Source organism: Plasmodium yoelii (assembly GCF_900002385.2).
Source record: "Plasmodium yoelii strain 17X genome assembly, chromosome: 11".
NCBI lineage: Eukaryota > Apicomplexa > Aconoidasida > Haemosporida > Plasmodiidae > Plasmodium > Plasmodium yoelii.
In genome coordinates, this window is record NC_036183.2 from 930,360 (window position 1) to 948,218 (window position 17,859).

At 21.5% G+C, this 17,859-nt stretch overlaps 5 protein-coding genes and 1 non-coding gene across 6 annotated transcripts; 4 read left to right on the top strand and 2 right to left on the bottom strand.

Annotated features, from left to right (window-relative positions):
* Positions 1-119: 119 nt before the first annotated feature.
* On the top strand, positions 120-2,219 carry PY17X_1121700 (uncharacterized protein; the record flags this gene model as incomplete). Its single annotated transcript, XM_719506.2, has 1 exon — positions 120-2,219. One exon carries the CDS (start codon positions 120-122, stop codon positions 2,217-2,219), a length of 2,100 nt encoding a protein of 699 aa, XP_724599.2.
* Positions 2,220-3,527: 1,308 nt separating this feature from the next.
* PY17X_1121800 (ribonuclease P/MRP protein subunit RPP1, putative) lies at positions 3,528-4,625 on the top strand (the record flags this gene model as incomplete). Its single annotated transcript, XM_719507.2, has 1 exon — positions 3,528-4,625. The coding sequence occupies one exon, from the start codon at positions 3,528-3,530 to the stop codon at positions 4,623-4,625; it is 1,098 nt and encodes a 365-aa protein (XP_724600.2).
* A 624-nt stretch (positions 4,626-5,249) lies between these two features.
* Positions 5,250-5,331, bottom strand: PY17X_1121900. The gene has a single exon. It is a non-coding gene; the product is annotated as a tRNA-Ser (tRNA).
* A 753-nt stretch (positions 5,332-6,084) lies between these two features.
* PY17X_1122000 (conserved Plasmodium protein, unknown function) lies at positions 6,085-11,217 on the top strand (the record flags this gene model as incomplete). Its single annotated transcript, XM_022956508.1, has 4 exons — positions 6,085-10,431; positions 10,593-10,694; positions 10,820-10,889; positions 11,036-11,217. 4 exons carry the CDS (start codon positions 6,085-6,087, stop codon positions 11,215-11,217), a joined length of 4,701 nt encoding a protein of 1,566 aa, XP_022812403.1.
* A 1,983-nt stretch (positions 11,218-13,200) lies between these two features.
* PY17X_1122100 (uncharacterized protein) lies at positions 13,201-13,987 on the top strand (the record flags this gene model as incomplete). The annotated part of the gene is made up of 3 exons (XM_724141.1): positions 13,201-13,510; positions 13,608-13,715; positions 13,848-13,987. 3 exons carry the CDS (start codon positions 13,201-13,203, stop codon positions 13,985-13,987), a joined length of 558 nt encoding a protein of 185 aa, XP_729234.1.
* An 873-nt stretch (positions 13,988-14,860) lies between these two features.
* On the bottom strand, positions 14,861-17,017 carry PY17X_1122200 (signal recognition particle subunit SRP68, putative; the record flags this gene model as incomplete). Its single annotated transcript, XM_724142.1, has 1 exon — positions 14,861-17,017. One exon carries the CDS (start codon positions 17,015-17,017, stop codon positions 14,861-14,863), a length of 2,157 nt encoding a protein of 718 aa, XP_729235.1.
* Positions 17,018-17,859: the final 842 nt, after the last annotated feature.

Below are 17,859 nucleotides of genomic sequence, written 5' to 3' on the forward strand. Positions count from 1 at the left end.
TAACAAAATTATAAAAAAAAAAAAAAAAAAAAAAAAAAAAAAAAAAAATATATACATACACCCTTTTGTAAGCACGCATAAAACACAAAATAAATTTCTATACAAAAAAAGTTAAGACAATGGAAAATAAACAATGCAGATTAATTTTTAGTGATTGTTGTAAAGGTCGAGAAAATGTAGAATATAATGCTAACGATCATGTTGCAAATGAAAATATATATAATGAGCAAAATTATTATGGAAATAATCAAGAATATATATACAAAAATGATGGAAATTATATATATAAAAGCAGCGGAGATCATATGGGTTATGAAAACGGTAGCTATATGAACCAAAATAACAATAGCTATATGGACCAAAATAACAATAGCTATATGGGCCAAAATAACAATAGCTATATGAACCAAAATAACAATAGCTATATGGGCCAAAATAACAATAGCTATATGGACCAAAATAACAATAACTATATTTATAAAAGCGATGAGATGTATGTGCAAAAAAGCGATGATGTGTATGTGCAAAAAAGCGATGATATGTATACGCAAAAAAGCGATGGTATGTATATGCAAAAAAGCGATGATATGTATGTGCAAAAAAGCGATGATATGTATGTGCAAAAAAATGATGAAATTCCAATGATAAACGTTCAAGGAGATCAACCAATATTTAACATTCCAGTATACCAAGATAAATATATAAGAGATAAAATAATTGAAACACCAAAATATGAATTTCAAGATGTAGTGCAACCAAAATATTATCGTCAAGAAGCAAATCATGATGTCCCATGTGTTGAATTATTATTTAAAGAAAGAAATATAAATATGCCAAAGGAAAAAATAATAGAAAATAAAGTTGAAGTAAATGTCCCTATAGGATATACACCTATATATTCTCCTGTATGGGATATAAGAGAAATACCAAGAGTTATACCAAAATATGAAGGAGAACAAAAAATTATAGAAGTTGAAGTGCCTCAAATAAAATATGTCGACAAATTTATAGAAAAAGAAATAATTGTAGATATAAAAGAAAAGATAATTCCTAAAGTTACAGAAATAGAAAAACAAGTAGATATAGTAAAGTATGAATGGAAAGAAAAATATCAAGATGTTCCTGTGTGTAAATATGTGCCTAAAATAGATGTAGAATTAGATTGTCCATCCCCTTTAATAGTACCATATCCTGAAGTACATTTTCAAAATACATCTGAAATAATGAATCCAAATCAAAAATCAGCAGATATACCAAACGAAATATTGATAAACAATTCGGGTACATATAATACTATCCTAAACAACCATGTAGATGCATCAATAAAAAAGTCATTGTTAGAAATGACCAGATTACCAAATAAAATGAAAAATCAAAGTAGTGATCATATTAGAAATTTCAATGATAAATTTTCAGAAATAAATAATATAAATTCGAATAAAAAAAATAAAAAAATGTGGCCTTTTTGTACATTTAATAATTGTATAAATAATGAAACCAAAATAAGTGGATCTGACGATATTGACCCCAAAACAGGGTATCCAGTATCTATGCCAAAAAATTTTGCTTCATTTTTTAAAAGAGATCTAAATTCTGTTAAAAAACAAATGATGCAATACAAAAAAAAAAATGAAGTATCAAATAATATCATAGAAAATAGTCCAGTTAGTCCAACTATTGAATATATAGGAAAAATAGATAAACCACCAATAGATGGAGGAAAATTAGATGCAATATCATTCAAATTGCATGCTATTGAAGTACATCAATTTATTCCTGTACCAAATTTACCAAAACCACAATTTTTAGATTTAGTTCCACCTGAACAATTTGAAAATAATGATATATCTTCTCTCCATAATATTTTTGGAAAATCATCTGAAGATTGGGTTGATCCAAATATTACAGGATATATAGCACCTATGATGAATGACATATTATATGGAAATATACAACCTCAAACACCATTATTTAACAAATTAAGTATTGGTAGTAATCCAAAGGAAAATGATATTCCATCTATCAATGCTATCTCTTCTTATAGCCGAGATGAAGAAAATAATAATCGAATTCCCAAAAATACAAACAGTAATACATCTAGTGACAATATTTACATTGACCATAGTAAAATAATTCATGAAAATGAAGAAATGAATGACAATCAAATGATTTATGATAATTATAGCGGACGTTTTAGTGATAATTATAATGGAAACTAAATGTAAACAATACAAATTATAGTTTTGCAAATGATATGTACATAAAAAGTAGTTTAAAGTGCTTCTCAAACAATCTTGTGGATATATCAAGTTTAAGTTTGCATAATCATTAATTTTTTTTTTTTCATTTTTTTTTTCATTTTTTTTTTCATTTTTTTTTTCATTTTTTTTTTCATATTTTTTTTTCATATTTTTTTTCCACATACAAATCATCAATTGGTTATTATCTGTATATAAAAATTTCGATGGTCTCATATTTACATGACTTTACGATATTTATTTGTGTTTATATTTGTGTGTTAAATTGTATATAACGAATACTATATTGTGTATGTATGCCTGGATGCACCAATATGAAAATATTTTATTTTGTCATAACTATAGTATAAACTTTGTTTTATTCTAGTATTGGTTATATAAATTGTTAATTATTTAATTTAGATATATGTTCATCTCATTTATCTGCGACTAATACATATATGGATGTGTAAAATGCAGAAAAACTAGAAGAAATGAAATTCGGCCTTTTAGATTATTATTGGCATGTATATATATATAACAATACATGTAATCCTTATCATACTTGGTATATACACATTATCGTTTTACCTGCATTTTTGTAAAAAAATTTATATTTTTAAATTTTATATTTTTAAATTTTACCTTTGGGTATCTTATTAAGAGTGACACTACTTTTTTTTTACAAACATTTCCAACAAAAAAAATAACCAAAAAATATGTAAAAAAAATAAGCTAAAAAATATGTAAAAAAAATAACCAAAAAATATGTAAAATAAAATATATTTATATTTTCCCAAAAGCATAACACCGTTACCTATAATATATATGTTATGCATATTTATACATGTAGAGAAAAGCTAATAATTTTTTTATTAAAACATTTATAAAAAAGTGAGTTTTTTAAATAAAAAAATAATAACCAGTTTTATTTGTACAAAAATATATACCATTTTATTCAAATATCTATATAGAATTGGGATATAACATATGTTGGCTCCGTTTTAAAAGAGGGTCATTGCATGCTTCATTATCTTCTCCTTACTACATACAAATACAGATAAATATTGTTAAGTAGATGTATTGGAAAAGGTAAAACGCGTACCAAAGGATATGAAATAAATGCCATTCAGCTACGTGTATCTTCATATTGTCGATTAACTTGAACATTTGGGTTTTTTAATATTTGATGTATTTTTTTATATAGTGAACCAGTCTATTAGTACATTATCAATTTCGATAAATGGTTCCAAAAAAAAACAAAAAAAAAAAAAAAAAAAAAAAAACAAAATGTATATAGATATGCACATCAAGTTTTATTCTAAAAAGTCTGTAAAAGAGTTATTATTCAAATCGATAAGCTCAGGATATAGTATAGTAGCAATTGCTATACCATATGAGGATATATGTAATTATAATATAAATGAGAAATGGAAAGTAATAAATATATTTGTTTCTAAAAAATTTAGTAATGTTATTAAAAAGTTAGAGAATAATAACAATGAATGTGATAACTATTTTATTGATAAAATAAATTATGAAGATGAACTAAATGAATATTTATTAAAATTAAATAATCAAATCGATAATAATTATATTTTAGTAAATAAAAATAATACATTATCAATTAAAAATATATGTGATGACTTTATATTAAATTATAAACATGAAATAGAAGAAGAAGAAATAAAAAAATTACATAATTGGCTAGCTCCTAAATTTATAGCTACTGAAAATAGTAATAATAAAAAAGACATTAAAATGATTGGACAAGAAAATAGTTATATTAAAACTAGTGATAATTTAAATAATATTCAAAATGAAAACATTTTTTTTTTACAAAATAATACAGATACATATATATTAAAAAGGTTAAATATAAAATATGAAGATGTTAAACAAATTGAAAATTATCAAAATTTTTTAAAAGAAAATAAATTTGATTTAATATCAATTGAAGTAACAAATCCTGAAGAGATAAATATAATAGCTAATAAATATGATTGTGATATTATTTATTTTGATTTAAAAAACCCATTTACTTCTTTAAAAAAAACAGATATACAAAATGCTATAGACAAAGGATTGTTTTTTGAGTTATCATCACCTACTATACTAACTACAAATACGGAATATTTTTATTATTCTATATATTTAAATAATATAATTTCTGTTATACCATTAAATAGACTTATTATTAGTTCAGGTAGTATAGCACACACTGAAATATTAGAACCACTTCACTTTTTGAGATTACATTTTAATTTCAATAAATTTTCATATAAGCATTTAATTGGATGTATAACCAATGTACCTCTTGCTTGTATCCAAAGAGCATCTGTCAGAAAATCGATGAATACAGCTATATTTCACAAAACTGTGTTATGACAAAATAGTAGTAATAAAAACATATTACCATTTTGGGGGAAGGAAATACCAAGTTCCCTTTTCACCCTCCATTTTTATCACAATTTTTATCACTATTTTGTCATTATTTCGTCATTATTTTGTCATTATTTTGTCATTATTTTGTCATTATTTTGTCATTATTTTATCACTATTTTGTCATTATTTTGCCACTATTTTTCATTACTAATCGTGGCTATTTCCTCTCACACCTATTGTTGCACAAAACACGTAGGCGTTTTAAATTTGTTCAAGTTTTTACCGTGTAAATATTTAAAATTTAACATTTTTATCCCAACTTTTTTTTTGATATCTATATATCCATATTAATCTGAATATTTTAAAAAAAATTTTACATTTTATTATTCAAAAAAATTATAATATTTAAAAAGTTTTATATATCATTAATCATGTTTATAATTATGTTATTGATTTTTATTAAGAAAATTTTTTTGCATGATAAAATATAATTTTTTTTTAAAATGAAATAAAGAGTAATAGAACAATAATATGAATATACTATTTTGTGCATAAACAAAATAATTATTTACTATTAATAATTGTAAAAAATGAGTTTTATAAACATATTTTACGTTTTTAAAAAATCGACAGCTGCAGGATTCGAACCTGCGCAAGCAAAGCTCATTGGATTTCAAGTCCAACCCCTTAACCACTCGGGCAAACTGTCAATAATTTTATGTCATATATTTTATTCCATAATATAATAAAATATGTTCCTTTAAAATTATAGTATATACATATATACATATATATATATATATGCATATTTTAGACCTTTTAAAACAAAAAAAATATTACATAATTATGTGTACTTTTTTATATAAAATAAAAAATAATATACATTTTAAAACTTTACAAATGGAATATTTTTATAAGTTAAGGTTTTCACACCCTTTTTAAATAGTACTGAAAATTAATATTTTATTAATACATACAATATATTTTGGAGAATATATCGTTACAATAGTATATAGTTATATTATTATAAAATTTTTTTCGACTTGAAAAAATGAAAAAAATAAATAAATATATAAATATGCACAATACACAAATTAAGTTAATTAAAAAAAAAAAAAAAAAAATGTATAATATATATTGAGGGAATGCTGTTTTCTCTATATATATACATTATGTATGTTGAAATAGTACAAAAACAATGTTTGGTATAAAAAATAAAATAAATAAATCATATTGGCTTTATGAATTTATGATATAATTGATTTTGCATAATAAAAACAGTAAAATGGTATATGCATTCCCTTTTATTTAATATATACTATATATTATGCATATATATTATATTCATAAAATAATAGCTCACATTTAGTAGCTATAATTTGTGTAAGTATGACACATCAGGTGTATTTAAGAATGGGCTTTTTAAGGAAACAACAAATAAATATATAATTATAAAGTCATAATGAAAAATTATATACTTCGAAATGCTAATAAATGTATTTCAAGTCTTTCCGGAGGTGTAGAAAAAACATATGCCAACTCACTAATTAGTGATATTCGAGGAAAATATTTATTTAACAGAACAATATATACAAATAATGAAACATACGAAGATGAACGAGGAAAAAAAGTGTGCGAAAATATTATAGATGATCATAAAAATATATGTACAGAAAGAAAAAATAATGTAGAACAAGATGAAATATATAGAGAAAAGCAAAATGAGTTTACTAAAATATTTGATGAAAACAAATTTGAAAAAGAAGATTATAGCACAGTTAAAATTATAAATAAAAACAATACGGATACTAGTGAATTTTTGTTAAATAATGAAAATTACTTAAATTTTATAAATAAATATAACAATAATAGTAGTAGTAGCAATAGCAAGGGTAAGGGCAACCGATTTAGTAAAAACAATTTACAAATTGAAGATACAGAAAAGAGTCTATGGGAAATTTTAAAAGAAAAAGAAGAAGAATTAAAAAATAAAAAAAAATTAAAACTATATAAAAAAGAGCTTGACAAGAAAGCAAATAAAGAATATGAAAAAATTATAAAAGAAGAAAAATATGTTAATCAACAAATTAATGATACACACAAATTTAGAACAAATGATGATAAAAAAAAAGAAGAAATAAATAATATAGAAAAAAAACATAAAAAAAAAATATTGAAAAATAATAATATATATAATGATATTGATACATTTTTAGAAGGAGAACACAAATATATTAATGATATAAAATCTTATGATGAAATATATGATGAAAATTCTAAAAAAATTAATAATAAATCAGTAGATGAATATAAAGAAACAAAAAAAAATGATGATAATGATTTTTGCTTAAATAATATAATTAGTGAAGATATGAAAAGACATGTAGGAAATTATAATATTAATGACTATAGTAACAAAAACAAACAAATAGGAAGTAATATATTAATTAATGATTTGAATGTAAAAAATAAAAATTGTAATCAAATATCTAATGATAATTTATTAAATAATCAATTATTTGTAGAGGAACTAAATGATATATCTGCAAAAAAATGCATAGAAAAAATTATCATAAAAAAAGAAGACAAATTAGTTGGAAATGATGAACAAAATTTAATAGAAATAAATGCAGCAGAAATAGTAAAAAAAATCGGAGGAGAAAATCTAAGTACTATTGTTGATGGAAATATAGATAACTTAATAATACAAAAAGAAATAAAAAAAGAAAAAAATGTAACAGGATTAATAAGTGTTATATATAATAATTTAGATAATTGTGATAATATAAATTTAAGTAGTGGGTTAATTAAAATGTCTAAAATTATAGATTCATATCAAAAACAAAGTATAATGAGAAATCCTATGTATTTAAATATAATAAAAAAAGTAGAAGAAAATATAAATACTTTTGAATTACCAAGTTTAGTACAAATTTTTTATGCTTTTGTTAAAATAGATCATCTTCCTTATTTTTTTAATGATATAATAAATTGTATAAATAATAAATTAGATAAAGCTGAACCTAAACACATTTCTAGTATATTATATAGCATAAGTAATATACTAATTGAAACTAATGAGAGTAGAATTTTAAAAATGAAAGTTATAGATATTGTTAAAAATAATATAAAAAATTTTAATTGCCTTAATGATGTTATATGCTTACTCACTTCACTATCAAAACTAAAATATAAAGATATATATGTATATTATGAGCTTTCTAAAAAAATAGAAGAAAATATGAATGAATTAAATATGAAAAATGTTAGTAATATATTATGGTCTTTTAGTAATATCAATTATACTAGTAAATTAATAAAAAATATGAAAAAAATAATTGAAAAAAATATAAATAATACTAATTATATAGATATAATAAATATAATATATTCATTAGTTAAATTAAATGAATATGATGAACATTTATTTAATGATATTTTTCCAAATTTTATTAATGTTTATATACACAATATGAATATGAAGAATTTATGTATGATTTTATGGTCCTATACATATGCAAATATTGATAACCCAGATTTATATATAAATATATTAACTAAAATTAATGAGAATATAAAAGATATTACTACTAAAGATATAATATCTATATTAACATGTCTAAGTCGAATTAAATATAATTATAGATATAAATATTTATTTACTCATTTAAAAAATAAAATTATAAAAAATTTATATTCTTTTACACCTTTACAATTAACAAATATAATTTATTATTCTTCTTTTTTAGATTTATATGATCATAAATATTATTATTTATTAGTTCAGCAAATTTATCAAATTAGAAAATTATTATATTTAGAAAATTTAACTACAATTTTGTATGCATTAAAAAATGTATCTTATTTGAATCTACATAATATTCATGTTTTTAATTTAATATCTTATATTTTTGATCAAATAAAAATAAAATATAAATTATTGACGGGAGAAGATTGTCTTAATATAATGCTTATTATGAACGATTTGGAAAAATACACAACTCAAGGCTATCTCACTTTTTCTCCCCACAATAGTTCTGCAAACATGACTAATAATGCTAATATCCAAAATCAAGAAGGTGATATTTTATTATCAAACTCATTTTATGACAATAATAAAACTTGTGAAAAAAATTATATTGATATATTTGAAGAAGGAGTAAGCTTAGAAGAATTACACCTTGATAGAGAAGAAATTTATTTTCCTAATATTAATGATTTATTATATGAACAAATAAAAATAAGGCTTAACAATTTTTGGCAATTAAATATAAAAGATGTTAATAATTTATTAATAATTATGAAAAATGTTAATACATATGACCCTGTAATAATAAATATGATAATGAGACAAATTATTCCTATTTTATTAAAATGTTCAAATATTGAGTTCTTAATTTTTTTAAGTAATATAACAGCAAATACTAATCTCAAATTCATTGCCTTAACACATATGTCTAGAAGACCAAAACTTTTACAAGTTTTTAAAAAAAAAATTAATTCCATAACAAGTACTATATTGAACAATTATGAAGAACCTGATTATTCATATCAAAATGAATTTAATATGACTTTTTCAAATATTTTAGAGGAAAAGAAACGGGACTTGATAAATAATGATACAGTATTTTCAAAAATTGAGAAAAAATCGGATAAAGATATTGCACCATATATTGTGGATAAAAAAACAACGAATAATGATGTATCAATTACAAGTAATATTTCTGAAAATGCAGAAAAACGAATCACAAAAAATGATGATGATAATATCGAAATAAATGATATGTATAATAGCTTAAGCAAAAAAAAAAACAATGTCGACCTAAATAGTTGTATAGCACTTTGTTATGCATGTTTTAATATACATTATGAAGATGACAATATTTTAAAAATGTATGATGCTATAGAACACATGATAACTGTAGAAAAAAAAACAATTAGTTCTTTTATGTTGATAAATTTTTTATATATACTAACATTGACGAATAATAAATTAAATACAGTTATAAAGTTATCACAAGAGTATATGGACAATAGATATGGTTATAATATAGAAAAAAAAAAAAAAATAAATAATAATAATGATAATAATAATGATAATAATAATAATAATAATAATAATAATACTAATTTAAAATATCAAGCACAAGCAAATACTACAATAAATGGGAATGACAAAATAATGAGTGAACATACAGATAAAGATAAAAATGATCAAAATTTGAAATCATTAACAAGCTTTAATTTAATTTATGAAGAAAATGATGGATTGTCTAATTATATAGAGATTGGAAATGAACAAACGTCATTAATATTGTTAAAACTATTATATATAAATATTATACTAAATAAATATAATTATTTATATCATATATTATGTGAAATTTCAAAATATAATGACAATTTTTATAGCTATGAATTTATCAAAATATCAAAACAAGTGTGTTATCATATTTATAATTTCTCAAATTTTTTTTCAAAAAATAAAAGTATTGAATATACATGGAATAAAGTAATAAATAATGTATATGTAAATGACGAACATATATTTTTAGATTTAAATTATGAAAAAACAAATTTTAATTTTATTGATATAAAAAAAAATCATAATATTATTAACAACCTTTTAAATAATCCTAAAATAGACCAAAATATAGATAACAATATAACAATTGCTAAATATTTTTATTACATTTTAAATTACAATCTTAGTGATATAAATAATGCAACTCCTATAACTTCAAAAAAGGATAAAAAAAAAATCAAAATGTTTCATTTTGACAATGTCATATCTGATATTCTTAATTTCGTAAGAAATATACATGCACATTTATTTCGATTTTATATTTCTCTACATTTAAAAGCGTGTGTATAATTTGTTATTACAACGTTTATATTTGCTAGTATTCGTTTTTTTTTTTTTTTTATTTTTTTTTTATTTTTTTATTTTTTTTTCTTTCTTTACTGCAGCTAAATGTACAATACAAAGGGTCATATACGTATGAAAATATTTATCACATTTGCTGTTCATTTCCTCATGAAAGGCATTTGATAGATATAATATATTATGAAGTAAGAATTGAAACTTACATTGTGTCAAGATATGTATACTTGAACATATACGTACAAATGTTGTTAAATTTGTTATACACTTCCTTACTCTTATATATTATTTTTATGCTTTTTTATTCACTTAGGATGTTTTATACCCTTCGCACAAACCCTTGCTATCTGTGGAATTGAGACAAAAACAACTTGCCTTAAAAGGTACAACTATAATATTGCATAAAATATATTTAATGTCATTATTTTCAATTTTAGCCGCTATATTCTTAGTTGGCTAGTTACTTTCATTTTGCACACATTTTGTACATACTTTGCACACATTTTGTACATACTTTTTTTAATTGTAGGGTGGGCAGTTCATTCAATAAACTTCCGAGACATGTATAACAGCATAAAAGATAAAAATATAATTTGCTATATTTTTAATATTATAAAAAAAATAAAAAAAGATTTAAAGGATTTGCCAAATAATGTAGAACAAAAGGAGGAAGAAGAATTTTGGCAAAACTTAAAATATGCTAACATTTGAAAAAAAAACAAAAATACAAATTTTTACACATTCTATTAACGTTTTTTTGAAAATAATTAAATATACCAAAACAATAATAATACCATCTTTCGTATTTTTCACATTATACTTTTTTTTTTTTTTTTTTTTTTAATTTACTCGCTTATTTGTACTTGTGTTTGTCCATTTGCTTTACTATTTCTTACTATTTTATTATATCTTTATTTTTTTGTTTTTTTAATACACACATTTTAAAAAATGGCAAACAACAAACCAAATGATCTTTAAACATGGTTAACCACCAAACATAACCAAATAAATAACCAAATAAATAAATACATATATATACGCTTATTTATTTGGATATATTTGAACTTGTATGGGAAACTAGCAAATGTCTACATTGGGGGGCATTAATTTATGCATACAATATGAAGTGACTATATAAATTACACCTACTTTTTGAATTATATAGAATGGAAAATACTAGTTTTTTTCAAAATTTTGACTTATGTTTAAATTAATATAAGATAAAAGAGGAGGTGAGGTGATTGATAAAGCATAAAATAAAATATACATATATGTATGTATATCAATTTGAACAAAATGAAATATTAATTATAGCCATATTATTATTATAATAATAAAATAAATTAAATTGTTAATAAAATATATATAGCTATGCTTTCATTTATTATTATTACATGTACAATTTTTAATAAATTATAAAGTTGAAAATTTACAAAAATATAATATATATTTTATATGTAAAAGTATTTTTACATTTTATTAATATCAAAGTATTATGTATTTTTATTATTTTTACTATTTTTACTATTTTTACTATTTTTACTATTTTTACTGTTTTTACTATTTTTACTATTTTTAGCTTTTCCACGTAATTAAAAATTTAGGGCATTCATATTTTGCAATATATATTATACCACTGTTTTTATATATAGTTTATTATACCACTATTTTTATATGTAATTTATTTTATTTATTCCCCTTTTACATGCCATATTAAATCATAAATTGTGTACTCATACTTGCAAGAATAGGGATAGCGGCACATAATGTATACATATAACAATATGCATAATAAATATGCTGATAATAATGCTTACCTACATAGTATTGTACGTGTATTGAGTAAATATCAAAATTAACGAAATTAAATAAATGAGCGGCATAATATCGGGCGCATTTTTTTCCTGGTTATAAAAAATGTATACATATTCACATTATGTTTTGATATGAAAAAAAGTACTATATATTCTTATATATTATAATATGCATATAACAGACATGCAAATTTTTATACGGGTTATTTCTGCATACTCCAATAAAACCCCTGGTTACTATTTTTGTAAAATTAATTATATATAGCACATATAGCATTATATTTTTTGTGCTTTAAAAATTGAAATATATATATATATTATGCTCCCCCTTAAAAAGGAAATATAAGTTTAGAAAAACACGTACATAATTAAATCCTATATAGGTATAAAAATAGTCTCGATTTTTTATTTTCCTCTCTTGAATTTTTGTTGATTTTACCCATTTTTTTAGCGACTAAAAAAACGAACAAACAAATGGCCAAATAATAAGCGATTGAGAAATAACATTAAATATTATTTTTTATGAATAATAAATATTATAATTAACGTTGTTTTATAATTAACGTTGTTTTATAATTAACGATGTTTTATAATTAACGCTATTTTTAATTAACGCTATTTTTAATTAACGCTATTTTTGATTAACGCTATTTTTGATTAACGCTATTTTTAATTAAAATTATTACTTCCTAATATTGAGAATTTAATTATTTTCATAATTTAAGGATTATATAAAAAATAAAAATTAAAAATATTGGTATAAAAAAAAAAATATAAAAATTAAGCAATTTTGTGTACATATAGAAGTTAATATTGCATATCATATATGGATACATATTTATTATCCTTATTTTCTTAATTTTGAAAAAAACAGATAAAAATGCAAGACGATAAAATAAATTCAAAAGATGAAATATCATCAAGCTCTTCTTGTGAAGAAAATGAAGAAAACCAAAATATTTTGAATCCCCCCAATAGGCCAAAAATGAGTAAAGGGGAAAGAAGAGCTAGAAAAATGCTTGTAAAACTTGGCTTAAAGGCAATTCCAAATACCCACAAAGTTATAATTAAGAAATCACAAAAAATGATATTTGCCGTTTCCAATGTTGATATATATCAAATAGAAGGAACTGACTCTTATGTCATATTTGGGGATGCAAAAACAGATGAAATAACAAATTCATTTAACAGTAATGCTACAAAAAAATAATAATAAAACCCTATGCCTATATATATATTTACACGTATATGTACAAATTTTTATTATTTTATGAATTTTATTTATAGGCCTCCTTCCAGAAAATAACCCAAATGAAGGTGAAACTCCTGCTGAACAAGAAGTCAATTTTGAAGATGCTGAAAAAGCTGACGAAAAAGTTCAAGACTTAGAAAATGGTATATATTTTTTTTTTTTTTTTTTTTTTTTTTTATAAAAATAAAATGTTCAGCATGTTGTATATCCATGTAACTATTTATTTTATCATGTTTATATTTCAACAATTTTTAATATGCATGTATTTTTTTTAGGCGAACAAGCAAAAGATGTATCAATGGATGATGTCGAATTAATAATTTCTCAAACAAAATGTACCAAAGAAAAGGCCATTGAAGTTTTGAAAAAAAATAACAACGATTTAGTTCAATCTATTATGGAATTGAGTGGTTAAGTGTGTATATCTATATGTACATGTACATGTATATGTATATGTATAAATCTAACTAGCGAAACGAAGATAGCGTTAAAATGTGATAAATTATAAAATTTGTACATATATTTAAGTAGATAATTTTTATTTTTAACACGTGAGTGTATGTACACATAGCCGTTTTGCAACATTCGTACCAATTACCTATATATACAATATATGCCTATCTTTTAATTATCTCTATTATTATGTTATATGTATTATTTTTTTTTTTCAACATTATTGTAAAAATTTAAAAAAAAACTATATTAAAAAAAAATAAAACACCCCAAAAGAATTACCTTATGCTTTTCACACACCGTATTAAATAAAAAATGCAAACATATTTGGAATAAATTACACATGCATACGTAAATACACACGTAAATACTTGTATGTTATATGTTACCTTTTCATTAACAATTAAAAGATAGAAATGTCATTAAAAAAAGTTTGAGTTTAGTTTTGACATGTAAAAATTGAGTTCCAGTTTTAACATGTAAAAATTGAGTTCCAGTTTTAACATGTAAAAAATTGAGTTCAGTTTTAACATGTGCATTTTCAACATTGCTAATTTTGCTTGCTTTCTCAATTTAATGGATTTTTCATTCATCAAAGAAAAATCATGATTGTAGAAAATAGGAAGGTCAGGGTAGCATATTTCCATGTACCATGTTGGTGTTACGCATGTAACAAAATAAAAGCGAGTTGAAATAAAAACGAGGTGAAAATAAAAACGAGTTGAAAATAAAAACGAGTTAAAAATAAAAACGAGTTGAAATAAAAGCGAGTTAATACCGAGCGGATGCCGAGTGGGCGTAGTGTGTATATATGAGTGCCAATTGGTAAACTTGTTTATTTCCAAAATGATTGTATAAGCCCCCTCAATCCAGATGTTTTTTTTTCTTGTTGAATGTTTTTGGCTAATAAAGAAGGTTCAAGGAATATTTGTGTCATATCAATATGGATAGGGTTTAAATATATTTGTTTCATTTTTCGTTGAAACAATGTATGATCTATATTAAATAAAGTTTTATCTTTGATAATAGATTTCGTTTTTATTTGTAATGCAAATATTGCTAAGTGTTTAAAATAAAAATGATTATTAAGAATCGATAAAATATCTTGTAATCTGTTAAATAGAATCGAAACACGTACCAAAGATTTATTATTATAATGTTCAGAATTATCAATATTTATATAAATATAATTTCTAGATTTAATTAAATCAAATAATGCATATGCTTCTGCATTTTTTTCTTTTAAAGCATAATAACAAGCTAATGAAAAAGATTTTACATTTTTAATAATTTGTAACATATTAATAAAAATATCTATATTTTCAATATTTTTTAATTCTTCAATATTTTGTTTAAGCATATCTGCATATCTATATGCAGAATGTAATAATGGCATTTTATCTACAATATCATCTAATGTTTTTTTATTAAAAAAATTAAACCCTTTTAAATTATTATTCATATTTAATACATTATATAAATTTTTCATTAGAATTATAATTATCCTTTCTGTATCTACATATAATTTTTCACATAATAAATAATTTTCTAAATTATTCCAAATTTTTTCCATAAGAATATTATCATTATTAGAATTATTTTTATTTTTATTTAAATTTCCATGTGTTGATTTAACTAATTCTTCATGAACTATTGATAAACAATTATTATATATTGAAAATAAATTTCCATATTTATTTATTAAAAAAGATAATTCATAATTATCTAAAAATTTGATAAGTATAAAATTGTTATTTTTTATTTCTTCATTTAAATTAAAAATTTTATTTAATTTTATTATTTCATCATATTCTATCACTGTTTTTATATCATTGTCTAAAATGTTTTTTATTTTTAATATGCTATCATTTTCTCCACCATTTGCTCCATCATTTATCAATTTATATGTTTTATTTTTTATTTTAATAATAATAATATTATCTATACAATCTATTTGTAATCTTTCTTTTTCATCATTTTGATATGTTTCTATTTCTGTTATTTTATCTTTTGTTTCTTCGAAATCTTCTTCTTGCAATTTTTCATTATTTTTTTTTACATTATCTTTTTTAATATTATATAAGCATATACGTTCATATGAATTTACAATCGATAAAAAGTATTCATAAATTTCATTGATTCTTTTTTCGTTCTCTAAAAATATTTTACTTTTTTCCACTATAATATTTTCACTTAAATTTATTATATTTTCTTCTTCATTTTTTTTATCATATTCTATACTTGTATTATTTACAGTAATTCTTTTTATTAATTTAACAAATTTTGAAAATTCGACAATTTTAGATATACATTCTTCATATTTTTTTATTTCTAAAAGATATGCAATTTCAGTATAAGCATGATAACATTTTATTTGTAGTTCAGTATTTTTATCAATTGCTTTACTTACAGAATTAATCAAAAATTTTATTTTTTTTAGTCCTTTTTTTAATCGTCTTAAATAACAATGTTTAGATCTATATGGTGCCTTTAAATTATTTACATCTGTTTTTATTTTTATATATCTAACTCTACATATTTCAACATCTAAAAGTAATAATTCAAAGTATTTATCATTTATTACATCTGGATTATATATTTTTGATGTGTATTTATTTCCAACCTTTTTAACTTTATTTAAAACACTTCTTCTAAGTTTCATTCGCCTTCTGTTAACATATCCTAAAAATCGATCCATTTCATCATAATATAAACCATGTTTTTTATATATTCCAATTAAATAACAAAATATATCAAAATTTATTTTTTTCTCTGGAATTATTGATCCTGTATTTGATTCTCCAAGCGTCATTTTTTCAACTATCTTTTCTCCACATTTTTCTGGAACGTTTTCTGGAACGTTTTCTGGAAAATTTTCAACTGTTAGATGCTCTGCGACATGAGTTTTACATTCTACTTGGCCAGCCGTTTTAGATTCTACTTGGCTAGCCGTTTCCAACTCTGCTTGTTGACTCAAAGTTCTGTCCTCCATTTTAAGTTCCTTACTTATCAAAGTGTATTATGTACATATATATAATACTAAAAATTAGTTTCGAAAAAAACAAAATATATGCGCTTCTATATTTATATATATATATGCTTATTCGTTTATCTCATCCGTTTTAGTTATTTTGTTTTTTTTTATGCATAAGGTTATATCAATACAGCCATTAGATTTATATTTTAATCTTTTATTTCAATTATGCATATTTTTAACTATATATATATACATACATATGTATATATAATATATTGTGATTTTTTTTCAGTAAAAATATATCTTTTATGATAAGTTTTGAGTCTTTATGTTTTTATATTTTTACCTTAATTTTTTAAATAACAATTATTCTAAAAAAAAAAAAACACAAAACGATTATTATATTTCCATAAGGATAATTCAAATTTATTTTCCTTCCTTATGAAGTAGTTTAATATTTTATTTATATGACTACAAAAATATGCATATATATTAAATATAGTGGGGAAAAAAATGGGGATAAAAAATGGGGGAAAAAAAATGGGGAAAAAATTGATATACTTAAAATTTTGAAATATAGATAAAAAAATTGTATTATCATAATTATTTCTTTATTTTATTATATTTTTTTCTCCAATTTATTAAGTAAATAAAATAAAGGGTTTAGGTTTATAAAAAAAAATATTAAAATAAATATTGTCGCATTTGCTACAAATTCTATATATATTATGTGCAAGGATATATGTATGTTTGTATGTATGCATGTTTGTATATGAGCATGCATAATGAACTATAGTTTTAATGGGAAAAGGAGTATATTTTAAGGAAAAGAAAAAAAAATGTATAAAAATATAAAA